This window comes from Zootoca vivipara, chromosome 1 (assembly GCF_963506605.1).
Source record: "Zootoca vivipara chromosome 1, rZooViv1.1, whole genome shotgun sequence".
NCBI lineage: Eukaryota > Metazoa > Chordata > Lepidosauria > Squamata > Lacertidae > Zootoca > Zootoca vivipara.
The window spans coordinates 16,918,464-16,934,918 of NC_083276.1; the positions used below are offsets into that span (position 1 = coordinate 16,918,464).

Genomic DNA, 16,455 nt, shown 5'->3' on the forward strand with positions numbered 1-16,455 from the left:
CAGAATTTGCTACACAACCACCCCGTCTCTCGCGCTCGCTCCGCTGCCCTTTCCCTCCCTTAGGCTCTCGCGCACGCGCCCCACCCTTTTAAAAGAAGTGTGTGAGAGAGGAGAGAGGGGCGAGGAGGAGGCGCGCCGGATTGGCTGGCCCGCCCCAGTGTGAGGACTGCGGGCCAATGGCAGCGGCGGAGGCCTGGGCTCCGCTGGAGGGGCGGGCGAGGGGGGCCGCAGGCGGACCGGGGCCCGCGCTGGGTCCTCAGAGCCACTGAGTGAGATTGTAGGTGTGTGTTTACGCGCACGCGCGCGGCGGGGCTGTGGTTGGCTTCGCGGCCACCGCCGCCGCCTCCTCCCCCATTCCCTTCCCCCCCTCCACACCCCGGGCAGCGCCGTCCGGTGAGAGGATTTTGAGCCCCGTGTTGTCGTCGCTAAAAAAGGTAAATGGGGGAGGCCTAAATCCCGTCCCCGTCTCTCTCGTGCGTCGTCTCAGAGGAGGGCGAGGCGGGTGGGGGCTAGTCCGGCCCTGGCGCCTTCCTCCTCCTGTGTCTTTCTTATTTAAATACTAAAAAAACCATGTGGCTGAGGGCCCTCACAAGCCACTGAGGAAGACGCTTCCGCCACCACCGCCGCCGGTTGCTCTCTTCGGAAACCGACACACGCGATTCAGGAGGTCGCCTAGCTGCGTCATCCCGTGTCAGCCCTTGTCCACCCGTTCACACGATCTTACTTGCACGCTGTCATGTCCGTGCCGGTGAATTGGTCCGGGAGGACAGCCACCGTCGGGGTCGGCCCACACCCCTCCCCGAAGTTTTCTTCCAGAGGGCTAGGAAGGGGTGTGTGTGTGTGCATGTGTGTTTTTCAAACCACTCGTGCGGTGCCATCCTACTAAACATAACGCTCCAATTTCCGAAGTAAACATGCGCATCTCAACGGCGGGTGGGGGGTGGGGAGGAAGAGGCGTTGCGCTCACCAGTTCCAACGGATCCTGAAGATGCGCTCCTGCAGCCTCCCGCATGGTTTATTTTTAAGTCGGGTCATGGGTTTTTTGGGCAAGGCGTTTCTTCCTTGCCCAAATGAGTGTGCGTAGGATTGCAGCCTTACCAAGGGCCTTGCCCCTCCGCCTCTCCCATTTCGCAAACGCATTTGCTGCACGCACCGGCCTCCATGCATATTCATCTCCTCATATCCTGGCCTGTTCTATGCCCAATTTTGGCTTCTGCCTCCTGCCGTCCACCATTTCTGCTCAGCTTCTACTCTCTCTCCCGTTTCTAATAAATAACAGGTTAACACTGCTTCACAAGCCGCATGACAGCTGCTTATCACTGTATACAGTTGCCTCACAGTCTCTTTGGCATTGATGTTTTCCAAATATTACCTATTTGTCATAATGTGGCTTAGCTGCCAGCATGCATGAAACTCCCGGTGTTTACTTACCTACCTTGTCTATTAAATCAAATTCATGTCTGTATTCCCACACACACACACACACACAGTGAGGGAATAAATACTTCACTGAGTCTCATGTTCCTTGATGGTTTTTTGCTTTTAATGTACATTAATCTTGACCCGGCCCCTTGTTACCATTCCCCTACTAGTCTACATTATTTCCTGTTCCTATCTTACAACACTGGATATTGCCCTTTCCTGACAACTAGCAATCTCTCTGTGTTATCCCCTGTTAGTGCGTTCAAGATTGCAGCCCGAGACTCAGAAGTAAGCCGCATTTTGTTCTCTGAGGTTACTCTAGGGTAGGGGTGTATAGGATTGCAGCACATTCAGTTTAATTTCATGATTATCATATATTTTTCAGATTAAAGTGCCTATAGTTCCAGTATTTTGCTGCTTATTTTCTAAATTTCACAATGGTACATTTATCACATCTTGACCTTAATGCCAATTCCATTTCTCTTACAGGCATCCTACTGACATTAGTAATTCTTTTGTAATTCTCCATGCAACTGTTTTGATTGTCTCATACACAGCTTCCATTCCTTTCTTTAAATGTCTGTCTTGTTTTTGCAGATAATTATTCTACTTTTGCCTATTCCTCATAGGGATGAAGCCATAACTTTTCAATTCTCTTCTCTTTGGTTTTTTATGCTAGTTTACTTCATACAAACTATAGGGGTCATTCCCAGAGTGGAAGAAAGGGGAAATCACAGAGGAGGAGTACAGTATACCCGAGTAGCCAACAGTTGCAGGGGGAAAGTCAGGCTGGCTAAACCACAGAATGAGCTTAGGCTTGAAAGAGAAGTTAAAAAGAATAAAAAAGGTTTCTTCAGCTATGTCCGAAGTAAGAGGAAGAACAAGCAAGTGGTAGGTCCTCTGTGTGGGGAACACACAGAAATGCTATTGGGTGACAGAGAAAAAGCGGAACTACTCAACACCTACTTTGCCCCTGTCTGCACCCAAAGGGAAAGTGATGCTCAACCTGGTGATAACAGAATAAATAATGTAAGGAGGGAGCTGCAGCCCCAGATAGGAAAAAAGGTAGTGAGGGAACACCTATGGTAGCTACTTTAAATGAATTCAAATCTCCAGGGCCCGATGAGCTGCATTCAAGTGTACTAAAGGAGCTTGTGGAGCCTTTGTCTATTATCTTTGAAATTTTTTGGAGAACAGGTGAGGTCCCTACAGACTGGACACGGGCAAATGTTTCCCCTTCTTCAAAAAGGGAAAGGAAGACCCAGGTAACTACTGACCAGGGAGCTTGACATTGATGCCAGGGAAGGTCCTAGAACAGATAATTCAACAGTTGGTCTGTGAGCATTTAGAAAAGGATGCTGTGGTTACTAAGACCCAGTATGGGTTTCTCAAAAATAAGTCATGCCAAACCAATTTGATTTATTTTTTGATGGAATTACAAACTTGGTGGATCAGGGAAATGCTGTGGACACAGTGTATCTTGATTTCAGTAAGACTTTTGACAAAGTACCTCATAATATTCTCATGAGGAAGCTAGTAAAATGTGGTTTGAATGAGGTAACTGTTAGGTGGATTTGTGGCTGGCTGACTGACTGAACCCAAAGAGTTCTCATTAATGGTTCCTCATCATCCTGGAAAAAGTGAAAAGTGGGGTTCTGTCCTGGGCCCGTTGTTCAGCATCTTTATAAATGACTGATGAAGGAATTGAGGGGATGCTCATCAAATTTCATGACACCATACTGGGAGGGGTGGCTAATGCCGGAGAAGACAGAATCAGAATTCAAAATGACCTTAACAGTTTGGAGAAATCAGCACAAGCTAAAATTTCAGTAGGGACAAATGTAAGGTTCTGCACCTAGGCAGCAATAGCCAGATGCACAAATATAGGATGGGGGATGCCTGGCTTACTAGCAGTACAGGTGAAAAGGATCTAGGAGTCTTGGTGGACCACAAGCTGAACATTCTAGGCTGCATCAACAGAAGTATAGTGTCCAGATCAATGGAAGTAATAGTACCACTCTATTCTGCCTTAGTTAGACCACACTTGGAATCCTGTGTCCAGTTCTGGGCACCACAGTTTAAGAAGGATGTTGACAAGCTAGAACATGTGCAGAGGAGAAGCAACCAAGATGATCAAGGGTATGGAAACAGCCTTATAAGGAGCGCTTGAAGGAGCTGGGTATGTTTAGCCTGGAGAAGTGGGGACTGAGAGGAGATATGATAGCCACCTTCAAATATCTTAAGGGCTGTCACATGGAGGAGGCAGCATGCTTGTTTTTTCCTGCTCTGGAGGGTAGGATTTGAACCAATGGCTTCAAGTTGCAAGAAAGGAGATTCCAACTAACATTCGGAAATACTTTCTGACAGAGCTGTTCAGCCGTGGAACAGACTCCCACAAGAGGTGGTGGACTCTCCTTCCTTGGAGGTTTTTTAACACAGGTTGGATGGCCGTCTGTCGTGGATGCTTTAATTGAGATTCCTGCATTGCAGAGGGTTGGACTACACTAGATGACTTTTGGCATCCCTTCCAACTCTATGATTCCAGACCTTTTCTGCCAAATGAGTGTACAGTTACCCCATTTTACTTTAACCTGATCATAATTGTAGTGTGATTGCACTTGCTTCCATCTTGAATTCTCCATTCTTATTCATTGATAATTTAATGTCCCTTTCACTGAAGTTATGTTTCCTTTCTTCTCAAAGTTTTTTTTTTTTGTAGTAGGTTTAACTTTTTACTGCATTTATCCATCCACCCACTTAATACTGTATTGGCAGAGATATGGCTAGTCGAGAATCGTATATGGGTAATGGAGTGATGCTGTTTGCCGTGCCAGTGGTTCTTTGTTGTTAGTTCATGAGGGAAAGATAGGCAATCTACTCATGGCTCATGTGGGAGGAAAACGGAACACAAATTTAACGAGGCTTGATAATGGATTAAGATCTTGTAGTTTGGAGGCATTTTTTTATTTTGTGAAATCTTGGTTCTCTTCCTGTCTGTTCAACCCAACTGATGCACCCCTCACCATGAAATATCAAAGTATGACCAAAAAAATCAAGAGAAAAATTGGAGAGGGTTATTGCATTTATGCTCTACATGTGGGCTTTCCATAGGCATCTGGTTGGCCATTGCAAGATTTGAATGCAAGGCTGTGTATGTCCCTGATCTGCTCTAGAGATATGAAGGCCCGGAAAAAATTGGAAAAAAACAAACGGTTTTTTTCCGTTTTTCCCCATAAGCCTTTTTCTTCCTGAAAAATTGAAAAAATAAAAAATAGATTGTGGAATGTTTTATTTTAACATGATGGATAAAATATTTTAAGATAAGGGGTTCAAATATTTTATAAATCATTTCTAAAAAGTATGTATGGTATCAGATTATTCTAATTTCTGTGAGGACAAGCAAGTCCTAGGTTACAAACTGAACTCTCCAATGCAAGAACAAGATACATTTCTTCCTTTAGGAGGTGCTGTTGTCACTAGAAAAGAAAAAGGTTTCAGTTTTGTTTTTGCATGCATGTGGTATGCATTGGTTCTGCTCCTCTTCACTAGGCCTCAAAGCACTGGAAGAAAATATAGAGCAACAAAAAGGGCCTGAAAGTATATACTGTACTTAATTTTAAAAGGTTAGGGTTACTTCTGGATTTTTAAAAATTGTTTTGTGGAGTTTTCTTTGTTCCACATAAACTAGTAAACAGTTCAGGAGATTGTTGCTCCATTTGTTACAAATACAAATATTATTTTAAAAGTAAATTCTGTTGGTATTAATTGTTTGGATACACTATATTTTTAATATGCTAGTTGTGATAACTTTATGCCCATTAAAATTGTTCATAGTTATATTTTATGTTTCTAAAGTAACAGAATGACTTTCAATCTGTAAAAGAAAAAAGAAGTGCTAATGTAGCATTTTTTTTAATTTTTCCAAAAATTTCCATCCCCCTCCCCCCCCCCCGGAAAAACGGGTTTTTTTCCAAGCTTCAAAATTTTCGGAAATTTTACATCTCTAATATGCTCTCATGCTTTTTTGGGAGAAACTGTTAAACATCATTATGCTTCATCTCTCATTTCGGAATTGTTTTCCTTTAGCACAGGAATGAGGAACCTTTGACTCTTCTGATGTTGTTAGACTCCACTCTCATCAGTCACAGCGAGCTTACCCAATAGTCAAGGATGGTGAAAGTTGTAGTCCAGCAATATCTGAAGGGCCACAGAATCACAACATCTGCTTCAGCAAAATGGCTAGCTTGTTCTACCCATCAACTCATTTTACTATTCCATGTTTTGTGGTGTGGCATGATTTAACCTGCTCATTGCTTATGTCAGACTGTTAGGTTAGGAATTTGAATTTGTTAAATGCTTTTGCATTATATATGCTTTACAGATCCTTTCTTGGGGTTGTATTCAGAGGTGTCCCTACACAGGCAGAACGGACTTCCATACATGTAAGAGAACTTCCCCTTGCTCTCCTGCTGCCTACCTCTCCCAAAAAGTCTGCTTTGGAGAGTTTGGGGAATGGCAGGGAGGTAGGAGAAGGAAGAAATACTGTTGCAAATCAGAAGTCTGCTTGTTTGACATTGGATCTTACTCTGTCTTCTGGTATATGGAAAGCCTTTTGTATGACAAAATGGTGAAAGAGTAAAAACCAGCAAACAGGCTTGTGTTGCTTATTGTGACTTTCACCTATTTTTAATTTGCTTAAAAATACCCTGTTGACTATATGCTATCTCAAAATGAAACACCAGTACTGTACTGTATAAGTTTGTCTCCTTGCTAGTACTGTATGGTACAACTTCATTTATGATCTTTAAAATTCCATATTCTACAAGGAAACTGGAGAATTACAATCTTTTAGCAAATTAAGTACAGAATTAATATTCACTTTCTTTTAATTGATATTATACTTTCGGTAGGTATATATTTTTATTAGCATACATTCTTTGCAACCCACATGCGTCCAGAATCCCAGTTAATTCTAATGATTGTTGAGAAACTGCGTGTACAAAACATGATACACCATGTTGTAATTAAATGTCAGGAAGATGCCATAGTTTTCTAGTGTGTGAACTTAACAAGAGAAATGCTTTTTCTTCTAAAGTTGTTATGGACTTTGCTACATAGATTTGCTGAAACCTATTTTTTCTTGATTGGTTTAAGTTCTTAAAAGGGGAGCTGGTTCAGTTTACAAGCAAACTGTCATAAACCATCCTACTGTGATAACTAACACAAGTAGAATTTATCTTTGTAAGATAAAAGTACTATTTGGGTATTCTTATGTGGGGGAAAACATGCAAGGAAAAGCAGGGTTATGCAGCCCAGCTCTGTTTTAATAATAATACTCTGGGCAGTTTAGAACCTTCCACAAATTTGGGGTCTGAACCAGAGAGCTGCACAACATATTTTAGAGCCCTTCGAAACCAGAGCTTTAAATCACACAGATATAAATATATATTTAAATGCTTTTCAGATTTATACATTTCACTAACTTTACACATTTTAACATTTCAAAACTGGACTTCCTTCCCACTCTTTCTGCAGTTCTTTAAGTTAATTTTTAATATCTTCTGCATATCCAAATTAACATAATTTGCTCATTTATTCATCTACTTTAAATATATACTGTACTCTTATAAAACTGCAGGTTATTACAATAATCCTGCCAATGTTCTTATCTGTTTACAATTTATTTGTAAATATTCAATAAACCATTTCCATTCTTTTATAAAATGTTTGTTATCTTGATTTCTTATTCTTCCAGTAAGTTTCACCATTTCTGCATATTCCATAAGTTTTTGAATCCATTCTTACTTTACTGGGACTTCTGCTTCTTTCCATTTTGGGGCAAGTAACATTCTTGCTGCTGTAGTAGCATAGAGATTCTTCACAAGTAGAATATGTATTCCTCCTTGTGTCTTTCTTTGAATGTGATCTGTTCCATAGTAGAAGAGACTCCCTAGGGGACTTTACTTCTTTGGAGCTTTTTAAGCAGAGGTTGGATGGCCACCTGTCACATATGCATTGCAATGGGGTTGAAGTAGATGACCCCCAGGCTTCGCTCCAGATTTATAATTCTAAGATTCTATGATTCCAAGGTTCTAAGACTGAGCCCCGAAGGGCAAGAGTTTCTGATGCAGTCTGCTGTCAGTAGGCAGTTGCTTTGTGAAGGGAAGTAGCTTCACTGCTGTATCAGTTACATCAGCCCAAGTACTAATTTTGGGATATTGCAAAACATACAGACTATTACTGATGGCCTAAGTTCCTGGCATTCTCTTCAGTAGTAGGGTACAAAGGTAACAAATTATAATGGACCATTACAAACTCAAATACAGTGGTACCTCTGGTTAAGAACTTAATTCGTTCTGGAGGTCCGTTCTTAACCTGAAACTGTTCTTAACCTGAGCTACCACTTTAGCTAATGGGGGCTCCCGCTGCCGCTGTGCCGCCGCCGTGTGATTTCTATTCTCATCCTGAAGCAAAGTTCTTAACCTCAGGTACTATTTCTGGGTTAGCGGAGTCTGTAACCTGAAGCGTCTGTAACCCAAGGTACTACTGTAGACTTGGTGGCTTTTAGCTACAAGAAATAAAATTGAAACCTCTGTGTTCAGTGGCAGTACACCTCTAATGATCAATGCTGGGGTCGAGAAGGGAATGGGTTTTTTGTGACTTCTAAGGATTATCTAACAGGCCACAAATGAGTACTAGACTAGACTGGCATCTGGTCAAATAGTGAGGCAGCTAGAAGTGGAGCATGTTTCGCTAAAGAGAAAAATAAGGGCTTTTACTGGCAGTTTCCTTGGTTCCCCTAGCCTTCATCTTGTTTCTGAGATTTTAAAGGATTATTCTGTATATTGTCCCCACAGTCATAAAAATCTCAGGATTCAAAGCATAACTTGTCTTAGCTCTCAGCAGAACAGTATTTGCAAAATAATAATTTTCTGTTAAATGAACAATGACAATTTTGGAAGGACATCTAATGATACATGCCTAATTTGCCCAATGCAAATCTTGTGCAACATGGCTTAAGTTTCTTTTCTCCACCCCAGCCCTCTGTGCACCCCAAAACATTCTTTGTAGAATCCTCTGGGGCAATCCCCCCCCAAGGTGGTTGCAAGGGAAGGACAGGAAGGAGTGCACAAGTGGATCTTGCCCATTGTGTGTACTTTCAGAGGACACCTTAATGAGTAGGATTTTCTACAGTGAAACTTGCTTTGCTTAGTTCTTACAAATGAGCTTGGACTGTTAAAAGCCACTTTGTAAAACTGTGATCTTATTTGGATCTTGTATTGAAATAATTAACTTTATGCTAGTTTGGATTTTGAAATAAGTTAGAATGTGTGGGAGAGAGTTGGGGATTTATTAGCTATATCTAGAGGATTTGGAATACTAAGTATTGTTGATGATTGTCTTTATTTCCCCTAGAATGATTTCATCTAACTTCTGCTTTGATACTGGTTTAATTTAGTCTATTCTAGAGGTTTTTTTCAAAGACAAGTACTGTATGCCTTTGGGTTCTTATCATAAATGTTAGTTTGCAACATGTACATTATTCTGTTTTATTACAGTGAGTAAGGAGGACACGTTACAAAAGTATAGTTATGCATGAGGTGGGGGGGGATGAATAGGTTCTCTATCTCCTGATATTTGAACCCTGGATCATCAAGTGAAACTAAATAGTGAGACATTCAGGGCAGACAAAAGGAAATACTTCTTCAAACTGCATGGTTAAACCATGGGGTTTGCTAACGTGGTAGTGACCACCAACATGGACAGCTTTAAAAGGGAAATAACCCTTTCTTCCAATGGACACTAATTGGACACAGCCCTTTATAAGCAAACATTATTTTATAGTACAAAAAGAAAATTTAACAGTTTCAGAATAGGAAACTTGATGTAACTCACTTATTATAAATCATTTAACTCCATTATTTAAATCTAGGTGCTTTAAATCAATCAATTTTGTTAAACTTCTTTGCATTGCACCAAAGAAAATTATCTCTTCCTTTTTTCTTTGTTATAGAGGTGACCACTGTATCACAGTGAACTCAAATAGTTCTGAGATTCCTGTTAGAGGATAGTATTTCACTGTGTAGAAATTTCTTGTACTTTGGATTTAAATTATAGCAACAGCAGTTGGGAGTTGTTGGCATTTAAAAAAAGCAACTCGCCAGAAGTGTGATGACACAATTCATTTTTAGACTTCAGGTGTTTTGGCAGAACTTCCATGCTGTAGTGTAACTTATCCTAAGTACTGTACATGTAAATGCAATAATCACATCCTTTCCCTGTTGATCCTGGATCCATTTGTTTCCCTCTCTCTGTTGTCTGTCTGGTATCCTAGATTGTAAAATCCTCATGGCACGGATCTATTCTGTCATTTGTATACCGCTACTTTTGTGGATAAGGGGGCGCGGGTGGCGCTGTGAATTAAACCACAGAGCCTAGGGCTTGCCGATCAAAAGGTTGGCGGTTTGAATCCCCACGACAGCGTGAGCTCCCGTTGCTTGGTCCCAGCTCCTGCCAACCTAGCAGTTCGAAAGCACATCAAAGTGCAAGTAGATAAATAGGTGGCGCTACAGCGGGAAGGTAAACAGTGTTTCCATGTGCTGCTCTAGTTTGCCAGAAACGGCTTTGTCATGCTGGCCACATGACTTGGAAGCTGTACACCGGCTCCCTCGGCCAATAACGTGAGATGAGCGCCCATTCTCCCATTCAGCTCAGAATGGGAGCTGAAAGATGAAACAACAAAGAGGTGATGATTAAGTGGGCAAGGGATGTCAGTCATGCAATTGAATTTGAAAGATGGGAGAGATTATAGAAAAGAGATTTACATTTTACGGCCTGCTCATCAGTAAGAGAAAACATGCTGAAGATGTTCTACAGGTGGTACATCACCCCAGAAAAATTATCAAAAATGTATAAAAATCAATCTGATTAAAAGATTCTGGAATGAGATTTATGAAGAATTAAAAAATCATTTAAAATCACATTAAAAAAAAACCCAGAATCTTTTCTATTAGGACTAATTTCGGAAGAGATCCCCAAAAGGAATATAAATGTATTTTTATATGCCACAGGGGCGGCTAGATTGTTAATTGCCAAAAATGGGAAAGGGGAGAAAATCCCTACAATAATAGAATGCAGAAGTAAAATGTGTTAATTGGTAGTTATTGCAAAATTAATGGCAATAATTAGAGGAAATAATAATAATAATAATAATAATAATTTATTATTTATACCCCGCCCATGTGGCCGGGTTCCCCCAGCCACTCTGGGCGGCTTCCAACAAGATACTAAAATACAGAAATCCATCAAACATTAAAAGCTTCCCTAAACAGGGCTGCCTTGAGATGCCTTCTAAAGGTCTGGTAATTGTTGTTCTCTTTGACCTCTGGTGGGAGGGCATTCCACAGGGTGGGTGCCACTACCGAGAAGGCCCTCTGCCTGGTTCCCTGTAACTTAGCTTCTCATAGCGAGGGAACCGCCAGAAGGCCCTCGGTGCTGGACCTCAGTGTCCGGGCAGAACGATGGGGGTGGAGACGCTCCTTCAGGTATACTGGACCGAGGCAGTTTAGGGCTTTAAAGGTCAGCACCAACACTTTGAATTGTGCTCGGAACCATACTGGGAGCCAATGTAGGTCTTTCAGGGGCAGTGTTATGTGGTCTCGGCAGCCGCTCCCAGTCACCAGTCTAGCTGCCACATTCTGGGTTAGTTTTAGTTTCCGGGTCACCTTCAAAGGTAGCCCCACATTGCAGTAGTCCAAGCGACTACTTGGATGCACAAATCAGGAAATAATGAAGGAATGGGAAGGAGTGAAGGATTATATGATGGTGCATGGTTCTGGAGTAGATATATTGATAGATATGGTGTAAAATGTGCAATGGAAAACAAGAAGAAAATAAGAATAAAACAAAGGATATAAGATAAGGTTATGGAAAACAATAACAACTGAAGAAGAGAAAGTAGAATGTTGAATTAATGAAATCACGCACGGGAGGGGGGAAGGGGTTGAAAAATGTATTTTTACTGTAATGGATTTGTGGTATCTATGTTTGGGTTTGCTTTTATTTAGTGTAAAAATGGAAATTAAATAAATGTATTTTTAAATAATAATAAAAACGCGAGATGAGCGCCACAACCCCAGAGTCGGTCACGACTGGACCTAATGGTCAGGGGTCCCTTTACCTTTACTTTTGTGGATAGTGCTGTAGAAATAATAATGCTGTGTGTATAGTGTTAAAATACTGTTTTAGTTGTGAGTTTGCAGCGGATAGGCTGTATGCCCTGAGCCCCCCTTCTACCGGTAATTCCTGGATCCAGCATGGATTCAGTTGCTGGAATAGCCAGACCATCCTGATAATGGCCCACAAAGGGAGTGGCTCTGTGCCAGAGGGCCAAGGGTTAGGACCCCCCCCCCTCCCTCAATTGTCTGTTAGAAAGACAAAAGTCCAGAGTGAGAGTTGAGTTTTGTGAACCAGAAACTGGATGCAAAAGCTACAGGCTGAAAAGGCAGAGAGGGAGAGAGAGAGAGAGAGAGAGAGAGAGAGAGAGAGAGAGAGAGGGCCGGCCTGATTTCTGCTGCAATCCAAGGCAGTGGCAATGGGAGAAGCAGGACTTTCTTGGGAGATTAATGCTGTGAACCTCTCCATCGTAGGCTCAGGTTGCATATACCGTATGTGTAAATTAAGCACATATCATAAAGACTCAACAGTCTCTACTATGTTTCATTCCAAAAGAAAACACAAACCCCGGGTAAGTGCCTGGGACCCCTGGAATCTCACACCACTCGGAGATTGGGATGGCATGCAAATGTGTTTATGGGCATGTTTTAGATAAGAAATCTGATAAAAGTAAGCTAGAAATTCTTCTTAGACTTGGTTATGTTATAGAGATCTTATTCTTTCTGATAAGGTTTCTGGAATATTTATGTTTGCACTAATTAATAGATTGTGCAGCCATTGAGTTGTAAAGCATTTTGTTGAGAGCAAAATGTTAATCCTATCAATCTAACTTTAGGGTTACAGGGTGTTAAGGTTGCAAAAACATGCACTAATGAACTTATTTATTGCAAAGTGAGTGCCTTCTGAAGGAAAGTATTGGGTGCACATTTTTTTGTTTAAACTGAGTGGGAAAGAAGAAAATTATATATATATCTATCATCAAGGAAAGATTTTGGTGGAACAGAAGTTCAAAGCCGAACACAACATGAGATCTTTGCCAACAAGAGTTAAGAGTGGGAGATGAGTTAAACTCTTGCTGCCACTGTTCTTGCATGCTATCTGGTGCCAAGTTCATTGGATCCTCTATATTTGGGTATGCGACTTAGCTGCATGTACCAAGCATATTCATCAACACTTGACAGTTTCTTCCTTGGAGAAAGTTTCTATGGTTTTCCAGAAATTTACGGTTTTGTTATATTAAAACCAGCTAGCAGAGAAAAACATTTTAAGCACTGGCACTGGCTGTTTGCACAGGTAGGCACTACTTAACCTTGTTCAACAAACCTGCCCTAAATACATTAATGTAAATCTCATCAAAATAAATGAAACAGGAAGCAAGTCAGTTCTAAATAAAACATTTTATTGCAGCTAGGATCAAACCCAATTTATTGAGCATTTTAAAATGTGTATTTTTTTATAAGTATATACATACATTTATGCTAACGTGACTTACATGGTTAGCTACCAGTGTTTTTAGTTCTACATGAGGATGCTTTTCTTATACACTTCAGTAACAGAACTCGGTTAACTGGATGGTATAGAAAAGTCTAAATAATGAACAGAGTGGCACCTAAGTTCTTTGAGCAGAACAGACTTCCATTCATGCAATCTGCTCCATAGGATTGGAGGACCTTCCTAAACAGATTTCGGAGCGGAGGCTGTACCTATGAGGCACTACTCACAGGTACAATTTTTTAATGAGAGTATCAGGTGTTTTCTTTCAAGCCTTCCAGATATTTGCTCATCTTCATCTCCCCAGCATTCAATTATATTGGTATCTATGGTAAAAAAGAAAGAAAGAGAACATAAGTAGTAACAGAAACTCCTTGCTTATTTAACTACTGTTCTCTTTTAGTTGGAAGATGGGGAAGAAAAGCAGAGTGAAAACTCAGAAGTCAGGCACTGGAGCCACGGCAGCAGTCTCTCCAAAAGAAATGTTGAATCTAATTAGTGAATTATTACAAAGTAAGTATGTTGTATTGTGGTTGTGGCGAAGGGGATTATCTCTATAAGTTCATGTGGAAAATAGGCAGGGCTGAATTTTTTTCTATTTAGTATTTAAATTAGGAAAGGAAAGTCTATCCAGGCTCTAGCCCCTCTATTCCTGTAAAATATATTAGAGGTTCATGGCTTCAGTGAAGATACGTTTTTAGTATTGGAGTTCAAATGGAAGTTATGAAATTGAACATATAAATCCATTTATGGTACTCTCTTGATGTTAAGGAGAGGAGAAAAGTTAAATTTCAGTGAGCAATATTTTTTGTTGTTGTTTATCTTTTCAGAATGTAGCAGTCCAACTCCAGGTCCTGGAAAGGAGTGGGAAGAGTATCAACAGATCCGAGCTCTTGTTGAGAGAATCCGTAAAAAACAGAAAGGTAAACAAGAAATGGTTTTTCTAATTGCCTGTGATCAGAAGTAATTTTGGCACTGTATTTTGCTGCCTTCTGTCTTTTAAAAAAGACCCTAATTAACTTTTAAGCACGCTCTGAGTCACAAATATTTCTTATTTTAGTATTCTCAAAAAAGACTGAGCTTTCATTCCTTTGCAAAAGTGTTGAAAAGAGACTAGTCTGTATTGTAGAGTGGAGCAGAGCACCTGAGTGTTGAACTTTCAGGGACCATTTCAAGAATTATAAATGTTTAGTTGTGAAGCATATTTGTTTAGTTGCTAAATGCTTTTTATTTGTAAGCATTCCCCTTATTTAAAACAAAATAGCTGGTTTTTCATCAGTCATTACATTCTTTGTTTATATTATGGTATGAGCTTTCGTGTGCATGCACACTTCTTCAGATACACTGAAGAATCTGAAGAAGTGTGCATGCACACGAAAGCTCATACCATAATATAAACTTAGTTGGTCTTTAAGGTGCTACTGAAGGAATTTTTTTATTTTGCTTCGACTCAGACCAACACGGCTACCTACCTGTAACTACATTCTTTGTGTCTGTGCTGACACCACAACTGCTATTTTTGCAGTGTCTGCAATAATAATTTGTATTGGATGATTCATTAGCCACATTTAACCTGGTAGGTTATGTTTGCATAACATCTTAAAACAAGTGTTTACCTTTGAAAAGAAATTTCCTGTTAATATTATTGTTAATGCTTGAATAGATACCAAAAATTGGGCAGTCCCATTTGCAAGTGACCACCATAGGGAACTCAACACTTTGTTTCTAGAAACAATCCTTTTGTTTATGCTTTTTCCTTCCCCTTTATTTGTGGCATCACAGTAAAAATGTGAATTTAATTATTGAAGTGCACATGTGGGCTCTATATGCTTTTATTCTACATGGTAAAAAGAAAATGTGTCTTAGCCTGAGCTCCACATGCATATTAACTTTTTAAAATAAAAAAGGTAGAACAATCTAAAACTGCTGCTGTAGACACCTCTTCATTCACATTTATTATAAGTATTTTCCTCATTATGAGTTAAAACATTGCAGTACAATAATGTTAATAAACAGTTCATTGACCTCGTTAGGAATGTTTAACCTTTTATATCAATAGCTACAGTAAATAATTCTGGCATTTCTAATTCTTCTCACTCTGATGGAATTTTACAGTTTTACCATTTCCCCTGTTTGCCCTAGCTTGTAAGGCTTATCCTATACCTACTTGGAGAAAGGTCTGTAGGTTCATAATGGTGCCAAGGAGAACTTCATTAAAGTGAACCCTCCCTAAATATAAGGCAAATTAAGATAATGTAATCTGTGGTCAAGAAAAACAAAGGAATTGTGCCAAATAGCCTGTCTGGCAGAATATGTGGTGTTTTCACTGAGGAATTTGGGAGTTGCTTGAGCTCACTTTTTATTGGCACGTTGTCTTTCACTCTGAGAATTAAAGCCTTGGTTTACCAAATTGAACTGAATTGCTTGTACAGTCGTACCTTGGAAGTCAAACAGATTAGTTCCTGAATGTTTTGGCTCCCAAACGTCACAAACCCATAAGTGACTGTTCCGGTTTGCGAACTATTTTTGGAAGCCGACAGGGCTCCCGGGGCTTCTGATTGGCTGCAGGAGCTTCTTGCAGTCAATCAGAAGCCGTGCGTTGGTTTGCGAACATTTTAAGTTGAACGAACTTCCGGAACAGATTCCGTTCGACTTCCAAGGTATGACTGTATTTTAAAAGCTGCTATGAATACTTCCTAAACTTTTTAAACGTCTGTGTTAATTAGTACCCGTGTCTCATTGTGTTTTTCTCTGCTGCTAAATATGAACATAGGTTTGTCTGTCGTATTTGATGGAAAAAGAGAAGATTATTTCACTGAACTAATTAACTGGGCCAGAGAGAATGGTGCATCTACAGAGGGCTTTGAAGTGGCTAACTTTGGTGAAGAGGGTTTTGGTTTGAAAGCTACGAGAGAGATAAAAGTGAGTATAGCATGGCATTGGAAGGTACATTGGGGGCATTTAAAGATCACTCAACCAGTTCCCAGTAAAATAAAAAAATTCCTTCAGTAGCACCTTAAAGACCAACTAAGTTTATATTTTGGTATGAGCTTTCGTGTGCATGCACACTTCTTCAGATACATGCACACGAAAGCTCATACCAAAATATAAACTTAGTTGGTCTTTAAGGTGCTACTGAAGGAATTTTTTTATTTTGCTTCGACTCAGACCAACACGGCTACCTACCTGTAACCAGTTCCCAGTGTTTGAAATACTAAAGTGGCAGAAGACTAGATCTTTTGGAATTTACTACAGGTGTTGAGCTTGTCCAAATCATGGTCCTGATGCAGAGATCCTCATGTGGAATAGCAGGATCCTCTATCCTACAGAAGACAGTGATGTCACAATATCTCAATGTGCTAATAT

At 40.4% G+C, this 16,455-nt stretch overlaps 1 protein-coding gene across 1 annotated transcript in view; it reads left to right on the forward strand.

Annotated features, from left to right (window-relative positions):
- Positions 1 to 166: 166 nt before the first annotated feature.
- Positions 167 to 16,455, forward strand: part of SETD3 (SET domain containing 3, actin N3(tau)-histidine methyltransferase) — a 57,934-nt gene continuing 41,645 nt past the window's right edge. The window contains exons 1-4 of the mRNA XM_035106365.2: positions 167 to 434; positions 13,493 to 13,602; positions 13,920 to 14,012; positions 15,863 to 16,011. Coding sequence (XP_034962256.1) covers positions 13,500 to 13,602; positions 13,920 to 14,012; positions 15,863 to 16,011 — 345 coding nt within the window. The 5' untranslated portion in view covers positions 167 to 434; positions 13,493 to 13,499. The remainder of the gene's footprint in view (positions 435 to 13,492; positions 13,603 to 13,919; positions 14,013 to 15,862; positions 16,012 to 16,455) is intronic.